At 56.6% G+C, this 16,544-nt stretch overlaps 1 protein-coding gene across 2 annotated transcripts in view; it reads left to right on the plus strand.

The window, feature by feature from the left end:
* Positions 1-1,053: 1,053 nt before the first annotated feature.
* MDGA1 (MAM domain containing glycosylphosphatidylinositol anchor 1) overlaps positions 1,054-16,544 on the plus strand; it is a 57,630-nt gene continuing 42,139 nt past the window's right edge. For both annotated transcript variants that reach the window (XM_036074363.2, XM_036074364.2), the window contains exon 1: positions 1,054-1,207. In XM_036074363.2, coding sequence (XP_035930256.2) covers positions 1,141-1,207 — 67 coding nt within the window. In that variant the 5' untranslated portion in view covers positions 1,054-1,140. The remainder of the gene's footprint in view (positions 1,208-16,544) is intronic.

Here is a 16,544-nt window from a genome sequence, read left to right on the forward strand (position 1 = left end):
GGAGGGAGGGAGGCGGGGGGAGCGCGGAATGAAAAGCTCCGAGGGGGGAAAAAGCAGCACAGCGAAGCCCAAGTTGCCGAGCGAACGGAGCGCTCACGCGGCCCCGAGCCCAGCGGCCGCCGCGCCCGGGAGCCCGCCCGGCCCCGCCCGCTCGGGGCCCCCGCCGGCCGAGGCCGCCGGGCGGGGGCGGGGACGACCAACTTGGGGCGCGGCGCAGCCCCGCTCTCCGGAGAGCATCGAGCGCGGGAGCGCCACGGCCGCGGCCAGACGGCGGGAGCGAAGCGCGGTGAGCGGAGGCGGCGAGCGGCGCCCGCGCCGCAGCCCCGGCCTCGCCGAGAGCGCGAATATTTTTCAAACGACTCAAACTTTCCTCCTTTCCCCGCTTTCTGGGGTCTCTCTTGGCTGGAATTGCTCTCCTGATTCCCGCGGGGGCGCCGGGGCGCGATTCCTCCTCGGGGTTCCTCGGTGGCTCGGTTAACTTCGCGGACCTGGGGACCCGTGGCTCTCGCCCCTCGGCCGAACCCAGCCAGCGCTGCTCCCCCGCTCAGGAGGGCCGGGGGCCGGGGCTCCTTCGCCTCCGGGAGGGCGCCCAACCCGGCCCGCTTGGGTCGGGCTACTGAGACCCCAGCACCCGCCGCAGAACTGGTGACAGCGGATTAACCCCGAGGGAAGTCCGGGCCTTCCCGTCCCCGCTCCGCGGAGGGGCGTCCCCTGGGCGGGGAAACGACAAGTTTGTCAGTCGTCGGTGGCCTGTTGGATCGAAGCGCCCCCGCCGCCGCAGAGGGGTCCCTGGCGCCCAGCACACGGAGCAGACAGCCCTGGGGACCCCGGACGCATCGGCGGCCGGGCTCCTCGGGCCGGGGCGCTGGCTGCTGCGCCGGGCGCGCCAAGGCACCCGGGGCCGGGCCAGCGCCCCCTGCGTCCCCACGCGGGCAGCGGCCCCGCCAGAGGAGAAACCCGGGTCGCCGCCGCCGCCACCGCCGCCTCCTCAGTCTCCTGGTCTCCGTCGCCGCCGCCGCCCCCTCCGTCGCCTCTCGGGGGAGGGGGGGACGCAGGGGGCATCGCGGGGCCCCGGCGGATGCGCCCCCCGCCACCTCTCGGGCTGCGCCGCCTCGCGGGGATGAAGCACCGGCCGTGAAGATGGAGGTGACCTGCCTTCTACTTCTGGCGCTGATCCCCTTCCACTGCCGGGGACAAGGAGTCTACGGTAAGAGCCCGCGTCCCGCTCCACGCTGGCTTAGCACCGCGCGGAAACTTTGCAAGAGGCGCAAAGTGCGCGCTGCCGGGGTTTGGTGGGGACCCCGGCTCGGACTCTGGAGTGGATGCCCGGATCCCCGCCCTTCTCACGGCGCGAGGAGATCGAGCTAGCTGTTTCGGAGCACGGAGACGGGTCGTAGGGTCTAGCGTGAAGCCGGGGATGCCAGGGGGAGGGACCCACTTCCTCAAACCTTGCCAGGGGCAGGAGTGACTCGGAACCCTTGAGAACACCCAGTCGGCTCGGGAGATCCCGACAGACCCCAAACCTGGGCCTGGGGCAGCGACTTGCACGGAAACCTGGTCCTACCCTGGCTCGGCCGGAGTAGAAGCCGAGCGATGCACGATCCGGAGTTGCGCGTGGCTGGCGGGTGAGCTGGCTGCCGGCACCGCGGCCGGGCGGCGGGCTCGCCTTCCCGGCTCTCGCTGCGGCTTCGCTTCTTTTTACTCGCTTCTTGACGGCCAGAGCGGGTGCCAGCATCCCCCGGATTGGGTGCCTAAAACCCCGGCATCCGTTTTCGAACCTAGCCTGAGCCAGTTCCTCCTGTCCCCGGTTCTCAGCTACAAAATCCCAGCCCCACCTTCCTTCTCCCTGAGCGCACACACGGACACATTCAGCCACCGTCCCCAGGAAACGCGAACACTGCACTCACCCATCGGGCTACGTGTTCAAACTCTGCCTCCTGCCACGCAGCTCTGCTCCTGCGTCCCTACGCCGTGTTCTCCGGCGCTCAGGGGACTGTGGCTGGGTGTCCCTTCTCCAGACTCTCCAGAGGGTGTTCCCCGGGGAAAGGTCCCGAGAGCAGGCATCATCTGTGCACGATCGTCCAGAGCTCCCCCCTCTCAGGGACCCTCCTTCTGAGTTCTAGCAGGCTTCTGTACCCTGACCTTAGAGCGCGAAAAAGTCCGTCTCGGGGCCCAGTGGTCTTTACTTTGCCTTCTCCTGACTGCAGGGTGGTCTGTGTGGGTCACTTTGTAATCGTGTGTAGCTGGGGTGGGGAGAGGTCCCTGTCCCTCTTCCCCTGGGCCCAGGGTCTGATTGTTCATCTTTAGATCAGAGGAGAGTTTGACTCGTTCTGTGGGTGCGGAGGCAGAGGTATTGTCCTCCCAGCTGCCCCCCCACCATGGCGCCGGGCATACACCTGCCAGCCTCAAGTGCAGATGCTAAATGCTCCCTTCTGGGGGCGGCTGGCCTTGCTGTGCCTCCCAAGAGGCAGGGGTGTCCTGAGGGGTGTCTGGGAGGTGACATGCTCCCCGCCCTACACAGTTAGCTGGCTTTGGCTTAATTCCCTGGGGAGGCGGGCCCAGGCATCTGGCCAAACTCTGCTTCTTAATTAGTTTGTGTGTCTCTTACTGCCTGGCCCTTTACAGAGGCCAGAAGAGGGAAGGGGGAGGAGGAGCGCAGCGGAGACTGGGGGGGGGGGGGCTTGTAGGGAGGAGGCCACTGAGCTGGCCCCAGAGGCCTCCCTAGGGCAGAGGAAGACACCAGGGGTTTAGGGGGCGGGGGTCCTCTTTCTTCTTTCCCCCAAGGTTTCCTCGTAGCCTCACTGCCTCAAGAGCTGGCCTAAGGAGGGATGTCACTGAGGTCTTTGCCCCCTGCTCCCCACACCGCAGGGGCTCTGAGAGTGACAGAGACCTCGCACTATTCCCTGCTGTCTGTCCTCTACCCTGCTCTTCCCTCCAAATGTCCTTGGGAGATCTGGCCAACCTGTTTCCTGGCCATCCCTCTCCTCTATCCCCTCCAGCGTTTCCAGCCTTCTCCAGGGCTACACAGGGCCCATGTTGAGGAAGCTCCTCTGAGCCTAGCCTGGAAGCCCCAGCAATGAGGGCAGTGGGGGTGGGGTGGGGGAGATAGGGGTGGTGTCTGCGGGCTCTGATTTCAGAGGACTTGGGGCCAGGATTTAGCCATTGGCTTATCTGCCCCCTATTTTCTGTAGTTTCTCCTCCCTCGTGTGCCTGGGTCTCCCTTTTCGTTGCTCTCCATTTGGAGCAAATCAAGGTGAGCTGGGTGTACTGGGGCCAGCCCCGGGCCCTGGGGTGACAGCGCCTTTGGGGTATTGGCTCCAAAGAAGCCTGGGGCCTCAGAGGAATTGCAGAGTGGAGTGTCTTCGTTGAGGTTGATGGAGAGAAGTGACAATCTAGTAGGAGAAGGAGGACGGCAAGAGGCTGCTGAGTTCTTTGTGATGCTAGAAGCTTTGGCCAGAGACAGCAGAAGGGGGAACAATTGTAGGACTGTAGTCCTTCTGCCCTCCCAGTTTCCCTCTCCGTCCAAAGCAGATAAAGCAGCTCGAGAAAGAGTAGAGTGTAGGGGTGAGGGATGGTCACTTGTGTCCATCATTGTATCCTGGCATCCAACGTGGTACCGGGCACACAGCAGAAGCTGGGCAAACATTTGTTGTAGGAATGAAGGGCCATGGTTGGGGAGGAGGTTGAGGAAATGTTTTTTGAAATTCTTTTCCTCCAATAAGTCAGTCTAGGATGTTTTCCAGCAAGGTAGTGGGGCATACTCTGAGGGTCTCTGTTTAGGGAGAGTCACAGAGCCCTAGGCTGGCAGCCTAGGGGACCTCAGGGAGAACAGAGAAGAGGCTTAAAGCCCAGGCACAAAAGAAAACAGTGTGTCCTGGGGAGGGAACTCCAGCCCCTTCCCCTCTATCCCAGGCCTGTGTGGCTGAAGGAGGGGCAGATTAACATGGAAGCTAAATTGAGGAGAGGGAGGAAGAACAGGAGGACATGGAGGGCAAAGCCGGCAGGATCTAGCCTGGGCTGTGGGTCTCTGTTGAGGCTGGTGGGAGGCAAGTACTCAGAACCCTATACTCCACTTCCCTCTGAGGGTCCTCTTGCCGGCACTGAGCTCTGCTGTCTGCAGTAGGGCTGGGGAGGTGCGCTCAGTCTGGCCAGGTGGCCTCCCTTCTTCTTTGGGGCGCAGATGCTATAGCAGCCGAGTACTGGACCAGATGGTCCATTTGGAGCTGATCCCCTCCTCCCTCCCTGCTTCCCAATCTCCTGGCCCAGTTTGTTGTGCTCCGTGGTGGATCCTGTAATTTGTTTTCTGGCTGGCAAGGGAGGTGGGCTGGCCCCAGAGTGATGGAGGAAGAGTCTCCTGTGTGTGGAGAGCATCAGAAAGCACCCCCTCCTCCATCCCGGCTTCCTTTCCTCCCCTAGCTGCTGGACTTCCAGCCAGGGCAGGTCGGTGGGATTCCTCTCCCTTACAAAAACACAACGAACCCCTGGATTATTTAATATGCAGGAGTAGGAATTGACATTATCCTTAAGACAGGTTGTTTGCAACTTACTGGTGGAAGTCAAAATATTTCACCAAAGGTGTCATCAGAAACTACTATCCTATGCTAATTTTTGTGGGAACATGAAGACAGATGTTGAATAATTTGACAAGAGCAACATAGCTTACAGAATTATCACCAAGTCAGGTTTTTTTCCACTCCTCTGAGGGGTGCAGAGAAGGAATTTCAGGAAGTGTGTCTCCCAGTACCATCTTCTGGGTGTTCATCTGGGTGTGGGCACTCTGGGGAATTTTCACTAGAGTTTCTATCACGTGCCTTGAGACTGGCTGTCCGTATCTAACTCTCCCCCTGGAGAAGGCATGGCATCAGAAAATTCTGGTCCCCTAGGGCTAACAGAAGGCTTGGGGTTTTCTAAATGTCCTCAAGAAGGTTCAAACCTCTGTTCCTTCTTCCTCCCCAGTTACAGAAACAGCATGAGGGAGAGCCGGGGCCTTGTTCCACCAAAGCCGGCTGGTTTGTTTGCCTTGCCGACAGCACTGTCTCCCTGCCCCGCCCCCCACATTTCCCCGCTGAAGTTGATGTTGGCCGCTGAGCCAGCCGAGGGCTCCCCAGGCCCAGCAGCAGGCTGGAGAGCCCCACTTTGGGTCAAGATCGGCATGATGTCCCATCCTACACTGCAGGCTGGGAATCTGTGTTTCCTGACTGGCTGGGGGCCCTGGTGAGGGGGTGGTTAGAGAGAATGTTATTAGCCAGGAAAGCACCCTTGAGGGGGTGTGCTGGGGCCACGCCAAGGGCCCACTTGTGATTGGCCAGGCTTGGCTGTGAGTTGCCGGGGCTGGGTGGCAAAGCCTCATTTAGAGCCTGCTATTAGCTCTGCTTTGCTAGAACAGGGAAGAACAGGCGGGGTGGGTGGGGGTGGGGGTTGCTCCGGAGGGAGAATAGAGGGAGCTAATCACCGCCGCCAAGGCCCGGGAAATGAATGATGCAGGAAATCAATATCTGGGGGCGGGAGTGGAAATCTGGGCAGTGGGAGCAACCCCAGCTTCTCCAGCCGCCCAGGAGGCATGGGTGGGCCTGGGAGGAGTGGGACAGGCCGAAGTATGGAGGACCCCTCTGGGCCACCTCCTCCCACCCCCCCACGACCACTCTGCATCTCAGCCCCCCCACCCTCGCCTATCTGCCACCTGCCTTCCATCTCCATGTTGGGTTAGGAGATGCCCCTGCAACACAGCGGGACTGGGAGAGCCTTGCCCTGCCCCCTACCTGTCTCTGGACACCTGAGCCTGACTTGGCCTCAGGTGCAGGGAGTGTGTATAGCAGCCTGGGGACGCTGCCCCCTGCTGTTGGCACTGCCACTCCAGATGTGGCCAGCAGGGGGAGGGCTTGGCCACCACATTGCCTTTCCTGGGCTTCCCTGGGCCTCAGGCTTCCTGGTGGGCTGAGAGTTAGTCCAATTCCTCAGCCTGGGGTCCCTCGGGGCTCCCTAGGGCCGGCTGAAGCTCTGGGCCCCCTCCACCTCCTACGTACTCACCCCAGTGTCCCACGGCACTTGCCTGTGGCCAAAGCCACGCGTCCTGCCCCTAGTGCCACAGGAGAGCTCTGTGGTGGGGCTCAGCTCTGTGGGATCCTGCCCAGGTGGGGCTGTATACAGAGCAGGGACTGTTGCCCTTGCAGAGCTGCCTCTTTGTGAACCTGGGGTGTGGCCCCTGTTCTTCGTCTTCCTCCCCTTCTCAGAAGACTCTGCTTTGCAGGCACGCAGCTGCCATGGCAGGAACTGGGTATGAAGGGGCCCGATTACACTTCAGTGCTGATACAGGAGGCAAGAGCAATGCTTAACACAGGAATCCTTTTTTAAACAATGAAATCTCTCTTTTCCCCAAGTCAATGAGTAACATGTAACAATCAGAGAATATATTAAATTATAAGGAGGAAAGTAAAACTCGACACCCCGCCATGCATTTGGTGAGGGTTCTTTCAGGCATCCTTTTGTGCAAAGAGGAATGAATCTTTCAAGGAGACTCGTTGGTTTTAACAACAATCCCTTATAGGCGTGTAAGTGTCGTGTGCCTGCCTCACTGTTTCAATGCCTCTGCCCCCACTCAGTTGGGCTGGAGGACAGGCTGAAAAGGACTGGGCAGTTAGAGTTGGAACCGCTAAGGAATGATAATAACAACCGCTCACGTTTCCTGCAGAGGCTGAGATCACAAACATGTATTGTCTTTAATCCTCACCACCGCCCCTTGAGTGAGTCATTGTCAGCCCCTTTTACCAAAAAGTAAACTGAGGGCTCAGGAAGATGAAGTCACTTGTCCGAGTGACAGAGCTGGGCTCAAACCCAGAGCTGATTACAGAGCCTGTGCTTGGGGGGAGTAGGCTGGAATCCTGGGTGTGGGAGAAGCTGCCAGGAAGTTCTCAAGCAGAGAAATGGGCTGACGTGAGCCATCTTTCAGGCCGCTGTGCAGCTGCGTGTTTTAAAGAGGATATGGCCAGGAGGACGGAGACTGGGCAGGAGGTCCTGGAGTTGTCCGGGGAAGCCATAGGGAGAACTTGATCCAGGGTGGTGGCTGGGAGGATGGACAGGAGGGAGTGGGTACAAGGACTGTGGTCATTGAACAAACACCTGAGTGAAGGCTCTGGATGGAACACTTGAGATATCTGGTGAGAGAAACATGCTCTTACTCTCGGAGACTTTGCATTCAAACCGAGGAGAGATAGGCAGTAAACAATGAACAAGTATGTAATGCATCGTATGACGATGGGTTCTATGAAAAAGGGTAAAGGAGCCAAGGGGACAAGGAGTGGTCGACTGCAGTTCACGTTCAAATACAGTGGCTGGAAGGCCTCCTTGTGTAGGTGCCACCTGACCAGAGATCTGAAGATGCGGAGGGAGGAGGCCCGGTGGATATTTGCAGGACGTATATTCCAGGCAGGAGATTAGCCAGTGCAAAGACTGGGGTAGAAGCGTGCCTGGACTGTTTAGCAACAAGGAGGCGTCCAGTATGGCTGGAGCCCAGTGATCGATGGGGAGGGGCGTTGGGAGGTGGGTGTTAGAGGGTTAGTGGGCCAGGTTGTTAGCAGTCTTGAAGGCTATGTAAGGATGTTGGCTTGTATTCTGAGAGATGTGGGGAGCCATGGGGGGGGGCGGTTTGAGGAGGAGAGGGACATGGACTGACACTTTTTAAATAGAATTCCCCTGGCTGCCCTGTGGAGAATGGGCTGTAGGGGGTTGGGTATGGGGGAAGGGATCCACTCAGAGATTGTGGGAAAAGGCAAGAAATGAGACCATATGATCATTAGCTTCCACAAGTGCTTCAGGAAGAGTGTAGGCAAGAGTTGGGGCTGCCGATGGCTCTGAGGCTTGGCACGCAATGGCGGTGAGGTACAGCAAGGGCCATGGAAGGCAGGCAGGTTTGGGGCAATGGAGTGACGGAGTTAAGAGCTGGGACTTCTGGGTAAGAAACCTGGTCTGAACCCCAGCTCTGCCCTGCAGCAGCCACGAGAGCCTGAGAAGTTACCTGAGCTGTGGAAGTCATGGCTTTTCTGCTTGTCGGATAGAGACAGTCAAACCCATGGCGTGGGTTTGTGATAAGCAAGTGTGATAAGTGGGAGTAACTGCAGTGAGACAGCCTGGGAGGCCCTGAGCCCCGTGCTCGGCTCTCAGCCAGGCCTCAGTGCATGGTTTTCTTTTAACAACAATGCCAGTGCAGTTTTGAAGTTCATGGGATCCCGGTGTGGGATGTCTGGGAGAGATGTTGGCGGGGTAAATGGACGTAAGTGTTCACGCTCAGGAGAGAGATCATGGTGAGAGGCAGATTTGCACATCTGGATTTATGTGCACAGAATGATGTGGGTTGAAATCGTGAATGGACTAAAACTGCCAGGGAGGAGAGAGTAGAGTGAGGGGCACTGGACTGAGACCAGCACCCTGGGGGTGGGAGGCATGAAAAGAGACAGAGTAGGTGGCATCAGGGAGGTGGGAGGAGACCCAAGAGGGGACAGGGACAAGGAGAAGCGAGGAGAAGGGACGGGGTCGGTGGGAGCTGAGGTGGAGGAGGAGACAGAGTAAGGGCCGTCTAGGGGCTGGGGGGTTGGCGGGGAGGCAGCTGCATCTCTGAGCAGGGCTCCTCGAGATCCAACAGGACTCCACTGGGGCTTTTGTGAAAACGCAGATGCCGATTCAGTGGGTCTGGGGCTAGGCGGAGATTCTGCATTTCTAACACACTCTTGGGTGCTGCCCGGGCTGCTGGTCCGCGTTGCTCTTCGAATACCAAGGGCACGCAGGAGAGACGCTGGACTCAAATGGCCGACTTGGGTTGGAGGGCCGAGTGGGTAACTTGCTGCCAGTGCGGGGCCCTGGCCCCGGAGCCTTGCTTCTGAGCCTCAGTTTCCCTCTCTGGAAGGCTGGTTCAGGCATGCCCGCCTCTTGGGATTACAGAGAAGCCCGACAGTGATAACGCTTTGTAAACTCTCAGGTGAACTCTGGGGACTGTGTTTCCCGAGAGCAGAGGGGGTGGCAGGCAGATGGTAGGGAGCCCCGGGTGTGGGTGGTGTGTGGAAGCAGGAGGTGCAGCCTGTGTTTTGAGAAACGTGGCCGGCCGGGGAGGGGCTGAACCGCAGTCCCTGCTCCCTGGACCCGGCCTCCTGCCCGTGGGAAGCTGGGGCCGCAGGGGCGGTGGTCTCCGTCAGTGGGTAGTGACTTGGGCGGGCAGGAGGGCGCTGCTTGGCCAGCTTTGCAGATTCCACCCCAGGCTCTTGCTGGTTCCTTTCCAGTGCCAGAAACTCAGCTGAAAAAGACTTTGATTATCTGGAGGGTTGGAAGCTGTGTAGAGAAGTGGTTCTCAACCCCAGGGGCATCTCAGAACCACCTGGAGAGCTTTTCCAACGACAGATGCCTGGCTCCACCCCCAGACCTCCCGAATCAGAAGCTCTGCAGGTGGCATCAAGGCAGCTGTGTTCGTAAAGAGCTCTCCATTTGATTCTTGGGCACAGCTGGTGTAGACCGTGCATCCGAATGAGTCAGGCCCAAACAGATGTCTTCTTCCCTTGGGCTTTCTGAGGGCATTTCTGGGTTTTCCAGGTCACCGCCCAAGCTTTGATTCAGCCAAGCTTATCTGGACCCTGGGGTCTTTAAAAACAACAACAACAACAACAACCCACACTTATTATTTTGTAAATGATGAGCAGGGAGGCTTTCTAGTTTAATAGTTCTAACTGGCAAGTCCAGGTCACGGGCTTGGGAAACTGGCCCCTCCCCCTGCTTGGAACCGGGGGATTTCCAGTCCTGAACCTTGAGAGCCAGAAAGACACTGCCCCAGAAACTCTTTTCATTGATTTTCAGTAGGTAAATTCTGTTACCATTTTGAAATGTTGCCCTGTTGTTTATTCTTTTCTCTTTTTGGTTTAGAGAAAATGAAAATTTCAGAGCTGGGCCATGTCACAGCCATTCAGCGTAAACCAAGCAAATATTTAATGAGTATCTGCTAAGTGTCTGAAAGGGTGGTGGGTGCCGGGGCTGCAGAGGGGAAGGGCACCTGCCTCCAAGGAGCTCACAGGGAAATGGGAGAATGCAGTCTTTTCCACAGCCCTCATTTTCCAGATGGAGAAGCTTGAGTGACTTACCCAAGGCTGTACGATTAACAGGTAGTGGAGTAAGGATTTGAACTCAAGCCTGGCTCGTGCCAAGTCTAGGGTCTGCCTGCTGCCCCATGTGTGAGGTTCCTGAGGGTGGTATCTGGCCATTTTTTATTCCCCAGCCTGTGTTGTGGAGGATGGGCTGGCTGATGGGAGCAGCGTGAGGACCCTCGGTCCTATATCAGATAGACATCACATTCTGTTGCCAGAAACAAAGACCCAACTACAGAGCCTCCAACAAATTAAAGTTGACCTTCTCAAGTCAAGAGGTAGGCTCTCCATGACTGCTATGGTGACTCCTTGGTCACTAGAGATCCAGACTCCTTCCATCTTATTGCTCTGCTCTCCTTCTTAGAGTGGTGCTTCTCAAACTCTGCCACATGTTAGAATTACCTGGCGAGTGTTTAAAAATCCCAATGCCTAGGTCATACCCCATAGCAATTAAATCAGAACGTCTGGGAGTAAGAACCAGGCATTGGGATATAAATGTATTTTTAAAGAACTCCAGCCATAGAGTGTTTTGCCTCAAAGTCGCCAAAGGGCTGCTGGGGCTCAGCCATCATGATACATTCCAGGCAGGAGGAAGGGAGGAACATCTAAAAGGGTGGACCTACCAGCTGAGTCAGCTTCTGTTAAAGAACTTTTCCAGGAGCTCCCTTCCAATGACTTCTGCATACATCGCACTGGCTAGTCTTAGCTGCAAGGGAGGCTGAGAAATGAAGTCTTTTAGATGGGCACATTCTCACCTAAGAAAACATGAGGTTCGGTTAGAAGAGGAGAATGGATATTGGGTAGGTAATGAGTAGTCTTAACCACAAATCCCCACCTCAGGGCCCGTTGGCATCTTTTGAAATGAGAAAGGATTTAGATGGATGTGAACGCTGTTATCACCCCTCCGTGCCAGGCTAGCTCAGGTGGGCTGGGCGGCTCTGAGCGCTCTGAGGATGCCCAGAAGGAACCTCAGAGAAGACCGAGAGGCACAAGGAAGGGACAGACGTTCATGAGGGGTCCCACTTCTCATCTGCTCTTGTTCCCTCCCCCTCCTCCCACCACTCATGCTTGCCTGAGTTTGTTCATTTCTGTTGCTTGGTACCTCTTTCCACTAGCAGGTGGCTCCTTTGAGTCATAGCCACAGGAGCATTCTGAGGACCCTCCTGATTTTTAGACCAGAAACTGAGGGTCCATACTGGAAGCCAGGGACTGCACTGTGGAAGTGATCTAGCTCATCTTTCTCCCTGTCAGACCCGCACCCACCCGAGACCAGGCTACTCCACTGCTGTTTGCTCAGTGTCTCTGGTCCTTGTTGCTGGGAACTTCTCATTGTCTGACCTTGTTTCAACTTGCCATAACATCATCTCTAATCAGTAAGATTCAGGAGCTGAGGCTTCTGAGCTGAACTTGAACATCTGTTTGGCCCTGAGATTTTTCCCCTATGTGGTTCTTAAGAAACTCTGAGAGGGACATCAGGAGGGTAGAGGTAAGGAGCTGGATTCCGGTGGCCTCATCTACCTATGTTTGGTTCTGGGGTTTCAGTGAAATGCAGGGAGACCTTGGGGAGGTCAGTTTAACTTCCAGTAAAATACAGAGGCCCACAAGGCAAGTTGGAGGTGGAAAGGCCTGGCTCTTCTCTCCTTTTTGGAATAAGGCTACAGGGTAGACAGAGGGAAGGCCATGAGATGGGGCCAGAGGGTGTGGCAAGGAGTGAGCTCAGCTGCTAGCCAGTAGCCTTAAGTGACCCAGAAGCAGATCCTTGAGATTCAGTGCAGGAAGAAACTGAGACCGGTGAAGGTAAGTGGCTTGTTGAGGTCACACAGCAATTAGGTACTAAGGCTGAAGTTAAAAGCCATGCCAAGGGACTCTATAGCTAGATCTTGCTCATTCTCCAGTATCACCTTATAGGTTCAGGAGAAGCCAGGACATGTCCGCATGGCATTTATAAGCTCTTTTATGTCCATAATTCCCCCTCACCCCCCTCTGAATCCTATTTCTTATTCCCAGGCCTCTTTGTATCTGGACTATAGGATCCGGGGCTTGCTCCTGGTTCAAGACTCTGGCTTAGATTTTAGAAGCTGTTAATGGAAATCTCAAGGAGGCCCCCCTTGTGGGTAGAGGAGGCAGCTAGCTGGTTTGGCAGTGTGAACTGGAGGTTGCTGCCAGGACCCACCAGGTCCGACATCTCTGTCATCTTGCCTAAGTCCCACCTTAGAGTTATTAACAAGTGGGCCAGCAGAACCATAGACACTGTTACCAGAAGGTTGCTCTGGGAATACCTGGCAGCCCTCAGGCCTTTTGGTCGGTTGATCAGATGAGTTGGATCTTGAAGTGTTGGTACTCAGACAAGGAAGATTCCGAGGAAGTAATGGGTCAAGGTTGGGGACCATGGTCAGTTATGTGATGTTTGTGGGTGTGATGGTTAAGCAATATGAGGGCTCTGGGTCATAGCCATGTGAGAGATTTAATAGTGGACATCATGATGATCAGAACTGGCTTGGACTCTCAGTCTTCATTTGGGTGCCCCAGAAGCAGACCTTGAGATAAGAAGCCAAGTGAGGTAATTTATTTGGCAGGTGAGCCTGGGAAACTCTGGTAGGGAAATAGAGACGTAAGACGGGGACGCAAAGGGAACCAAGAAATGTGCCTTGTCAAGCCAGTCACCATGTCCCATTGGGGACCTCTGGGACACTGTAAACACACCAGAGTTCTCCCACTGTGGTGAGGGAGCTGGGGCATGTATACGCCAGCTCCAATCTGTCGTTGGTTGAGGGCTGCTCCGGGGGTATTAATTTCCTGGTACTTATAGCCCAGTCCACATGCAGTGTAATCTCTAGTGGCCAGAGACAGCCTCAGGCAGAGAGAAGCAGCTTCTGGCCAGCGTGCAATCAAGTGGTTAGGGGAAGGGGGGTGGCGGCAGGCACCGACAGCTTGTATTACATCCTGCCTAAGCCATCCCCCTTGTTTTTTCAGATCCAGCCTGTTTTGCTGAGCTCTTTGTTCTTAGGTCTTGTCTTCTGGATGCACATATAAGCCCTGACTCCAGGCTGAACACTCTCCCCTGCGGCCATCAGACCTGTGAGCTGCTCATTTACTTCCTTGGATTCTGTGACCAGAAACCCAGCACATCGATTTCCCCAAGACCTTCCTGATAGAATCCAGGCTGTCCCTGAAGGATGGAGGGGGCCTCACACTTGGGGAGGGCAGGGTTGGGGGATCATTGAGGACAAACCCAGAGTCTACAGGTCTTTTAGGCATTGCCATGAGAGGCATGATCTTTAGCTCCCCACCTGCTGAATTCAAAACTAAGAAAGAGGTGGGGACAACCTCCGAGACCAGCTCTCTGCAGGCAGAATTCCATGTAATAGAGTTGATTGTATTCTGTCCACTTCCTTCTCCAGGAACCAAACCTCCTCCCGTGGGCAATGACTAGGCTAGCCTGCACCCCTGAATATCCCTGGGACTTATAGATCTAAATCAGAGCACCTCCATCCTGTTGTGAATTTTTGTATCAGTTCATTATCCACCTGAGATTAATTAATTCATCAAATATGTATTGAGTACTTCCTATGTGCCAGACACTGTTCTAGGTGCTGAGGATACAGCAGAGAGCAAGACAGAGAGAGGATCTAGAATTACCAGTTCGTGGAGTCAGAGCCGGGAGGGATCTTAGCACAGAACTAATCATTTGTCGGAAGAGAAACCTGAGGCCGAGAAGGGGCAAGACAAGTCCTCAGGCCACACGGCAAATAGGGAGCCCAGCTTGGAATCAAGGAAGGTCTGAGATAATGAGCTAAGGGGTCAGCTGTCCCTAACTGGTCAGTTTTTAGAGGCAGAAACCAGTGGCCAGAGGCAGAGTCACACCAAACTAGTGTGTGTGTGTGTGTGTGTGTGTGTGTGTGTGTGTGTGTGGCTTCATGTGGGCTAGGGCAGCCAGCAGGAGACATGAGTGGCTTTCTGTGATCAAGCCGTCCCACCTCCTTCCAGGGCATTCAGAGGCTGCGGTGAGCTCTCCCCTCCCCTCTTGCCTCCCCTAGCTCCCCCATATGGCCATGGCATATGGCCACAGTGGCCTCGGGCAGTGCCGGGAGGGTTCAGTACTGAGGGATGCCCCAATGTGCCTGAAGCATCCACACCCCTGTCTGACTCACTCCCTCACTTTCTCGGGAGCTGAAGGAGCACGCTCAGTGGGCTGCATCCCTCGCAGTCTCCTTCCCCTCACTCTGTGGGAGTTGGGGCAGGTGGAAGGAGTGGCTCCAGAGAGCCAGGCTGAGAGGCAAAAGGAGGTAATTGGGTGGGGAGCTCTGGTGATCAGTGTGTGTGTGTGTGTGTGTGTGTGTGTGTGTGTGTGTGTAGGACCATTGGCATGAGATAAACTGCTCCCACTGGGTACCTCGATAGGAGCTGAAATACATCCCCCTCAGTTCTCTCTATCCTGTGCATGTGTACTCCATTTGTATTTTTGTGTGTACCTGTAAATATATGAGGGCGTACCTGTGCTGAAGGTGTGTATATGCATGGTGATACACCCAAGAACGTGCACCTATGTGCGTGGGGCCAAGCATGTACATGTGGGGAGACTGCAGACCTCTTTGGGGGACCTTCTCTGGGTCCACCTTTATCCCCCTGCCCCTCCAGGCAGCCCTTGGTTCCCAGGCGGGGGGCAGGAACAGACATTCAGCACTCTGGGCTGTCGGCCAGTGCTTATGTCCAGCCTGGGTTATGGCTGGTCCCCCCCACCCCCCACTTCTAGGAGACCTGAAGTGGGGGCCAGGGGCAGGCCGAGGCTGGCCTGGAGCTCCCGGCTAATTTTCCCCGGCCTCCATCGATCCAGCAGCTTCTCCTGAGTCTATTAGCAGTCGGCGAGTGAAAATATCCCCCATTGCGAGCCCTGACCTGAGACAGGGAGGAATCCATAGCAATTTGTTCAAACAGAGGAAAGCGTTTCCCTCTGATTTGTATTCCAATTTATTCTAGGCAGGAAGGGGGTCAGGGTGGGGGGGATGGGCCCAGGCCCGTCTCCCTTGGCCCCCCATGCCAGCCAGGGTGGCAGCTGGTGCTCCCCATGGTTCCTGGGGGAGGGCTGAGGCAGGGAGGGCGGGCCCCAGCAGGGGGACGGGAAGAGAGGCCCGTCAGCCTTCCCAGCAGGCCCGGCTTGGCTGCAGAGCTCAGTTGTGGATTTGGTTTTCACAAAATACAAAGCCGCCTGCTCGGAGCCTCTCTCCCGGGCACTGGGGCCTGTGCCAGGCGTGCGCTCACCCACTGCACCCATGCCAGGATGGGGGCTGGGCCGGGCCCATGGACAGTGGCCCCAGCTGGGCTGAGTGGCAGGAGGGTCTATTCTTCTCCTGAAGCCCTCACCAGCCAGCCTTGCAGGAGCAGAGCTGCTCAGGCTCGGAGGGGAGCTGACACTTCGGAAAAGCTGCTGTGCAGGGTGGAGAGCCCCTCGCCACAGGAGCCCCGAGTGCATCTGACTGGTGCCGTGCTGAGGCTTCGTTCCTGGTCTGGGCAAATGGGGGGCTCACCACTCTCCGACCCAGGAAGTCTCTCTTGAGCACTTACAGTGACGACAGCTCTGACTGACATTCATTAAGGACCCACTATTTGCCGGGCACTGGGCTAATGCTATCAAGTATCCAGTCCTTGCAGGGTCCAGGCGTCCTTGGGTGCCTCAGTTTCCCCACCCTTCCAGATCCTTCTGCCACCTCCCTCACCCACCTCTGCCCGATCCTTCTCACTTCCTCCTGAGAATCACTTCTCCCTTCTACCTGAGGGTGGCCCTGGTGACTGAAGGTCTCAGGACTGACGCCTCTGAGGCCCCCTTTTCCAGAGGGACCCCACGAACAGGCTAGCTCCTTTTTTTCCAGGTAGCTTCCTTTGGCCCCACCTCACCCTCACCGCCAGGGCGCAGGCCTCTGCAGAGGTGACGCCATGGCAACGGGAGAGGAGGATTCTGGGAAGGGTCAGCCAAATGGTCCTACAGCTACAGCCGCCCCCCCCCCCCACTGTTTCTTTCTTTCTTGGCCAGTGCCCGCAGGGAGGGGAGTAACCAGAGACGCTCTTCACACTCAGGTGTCAGCGACTAGCAGCTCTGAGGTCCGCGGTTGCACATGATTTGCCAGGCTCCATGACACCACCAGGGTCTAATTTCAGAAGCCAGCAACTAAATATATCAAAGTGGATGAATAATCATCTCCCCCAGGTGGGAGAATGTGGCGTGAAGGAGCAGAGGCTTCGGACACAGATGTGGGTTCAGGTTCTGCCTCAGCCGCTCCCCGGCTGTGTGATCTTGGGCAGGTTATGCTCTGTGCCTCCCGCACAAGCTTCCAGATGGCGGTCCCAGCGCCCTCCCGAGGGGGCTGTGGTGAAGGGGCAGTGCGAGCGCGTGGAAAGCCGTTCTGAGCCCGGTGCCTGGCACACGGGGGT

This window comes from Halichoerus grypus, chromosome 9 (assembly GCF_964656455.1).
Source record: "Halichoerus grypus chromosome 9, mHalGry1.hap1.1, whole genome shotgun sequence".
NCBI classification, from domain to species: Eukaryota; Metazoa; Chordata; class Mammalia; order Carnivora; family Phocidae; genus Halichoerus; species Halichoerus grypus.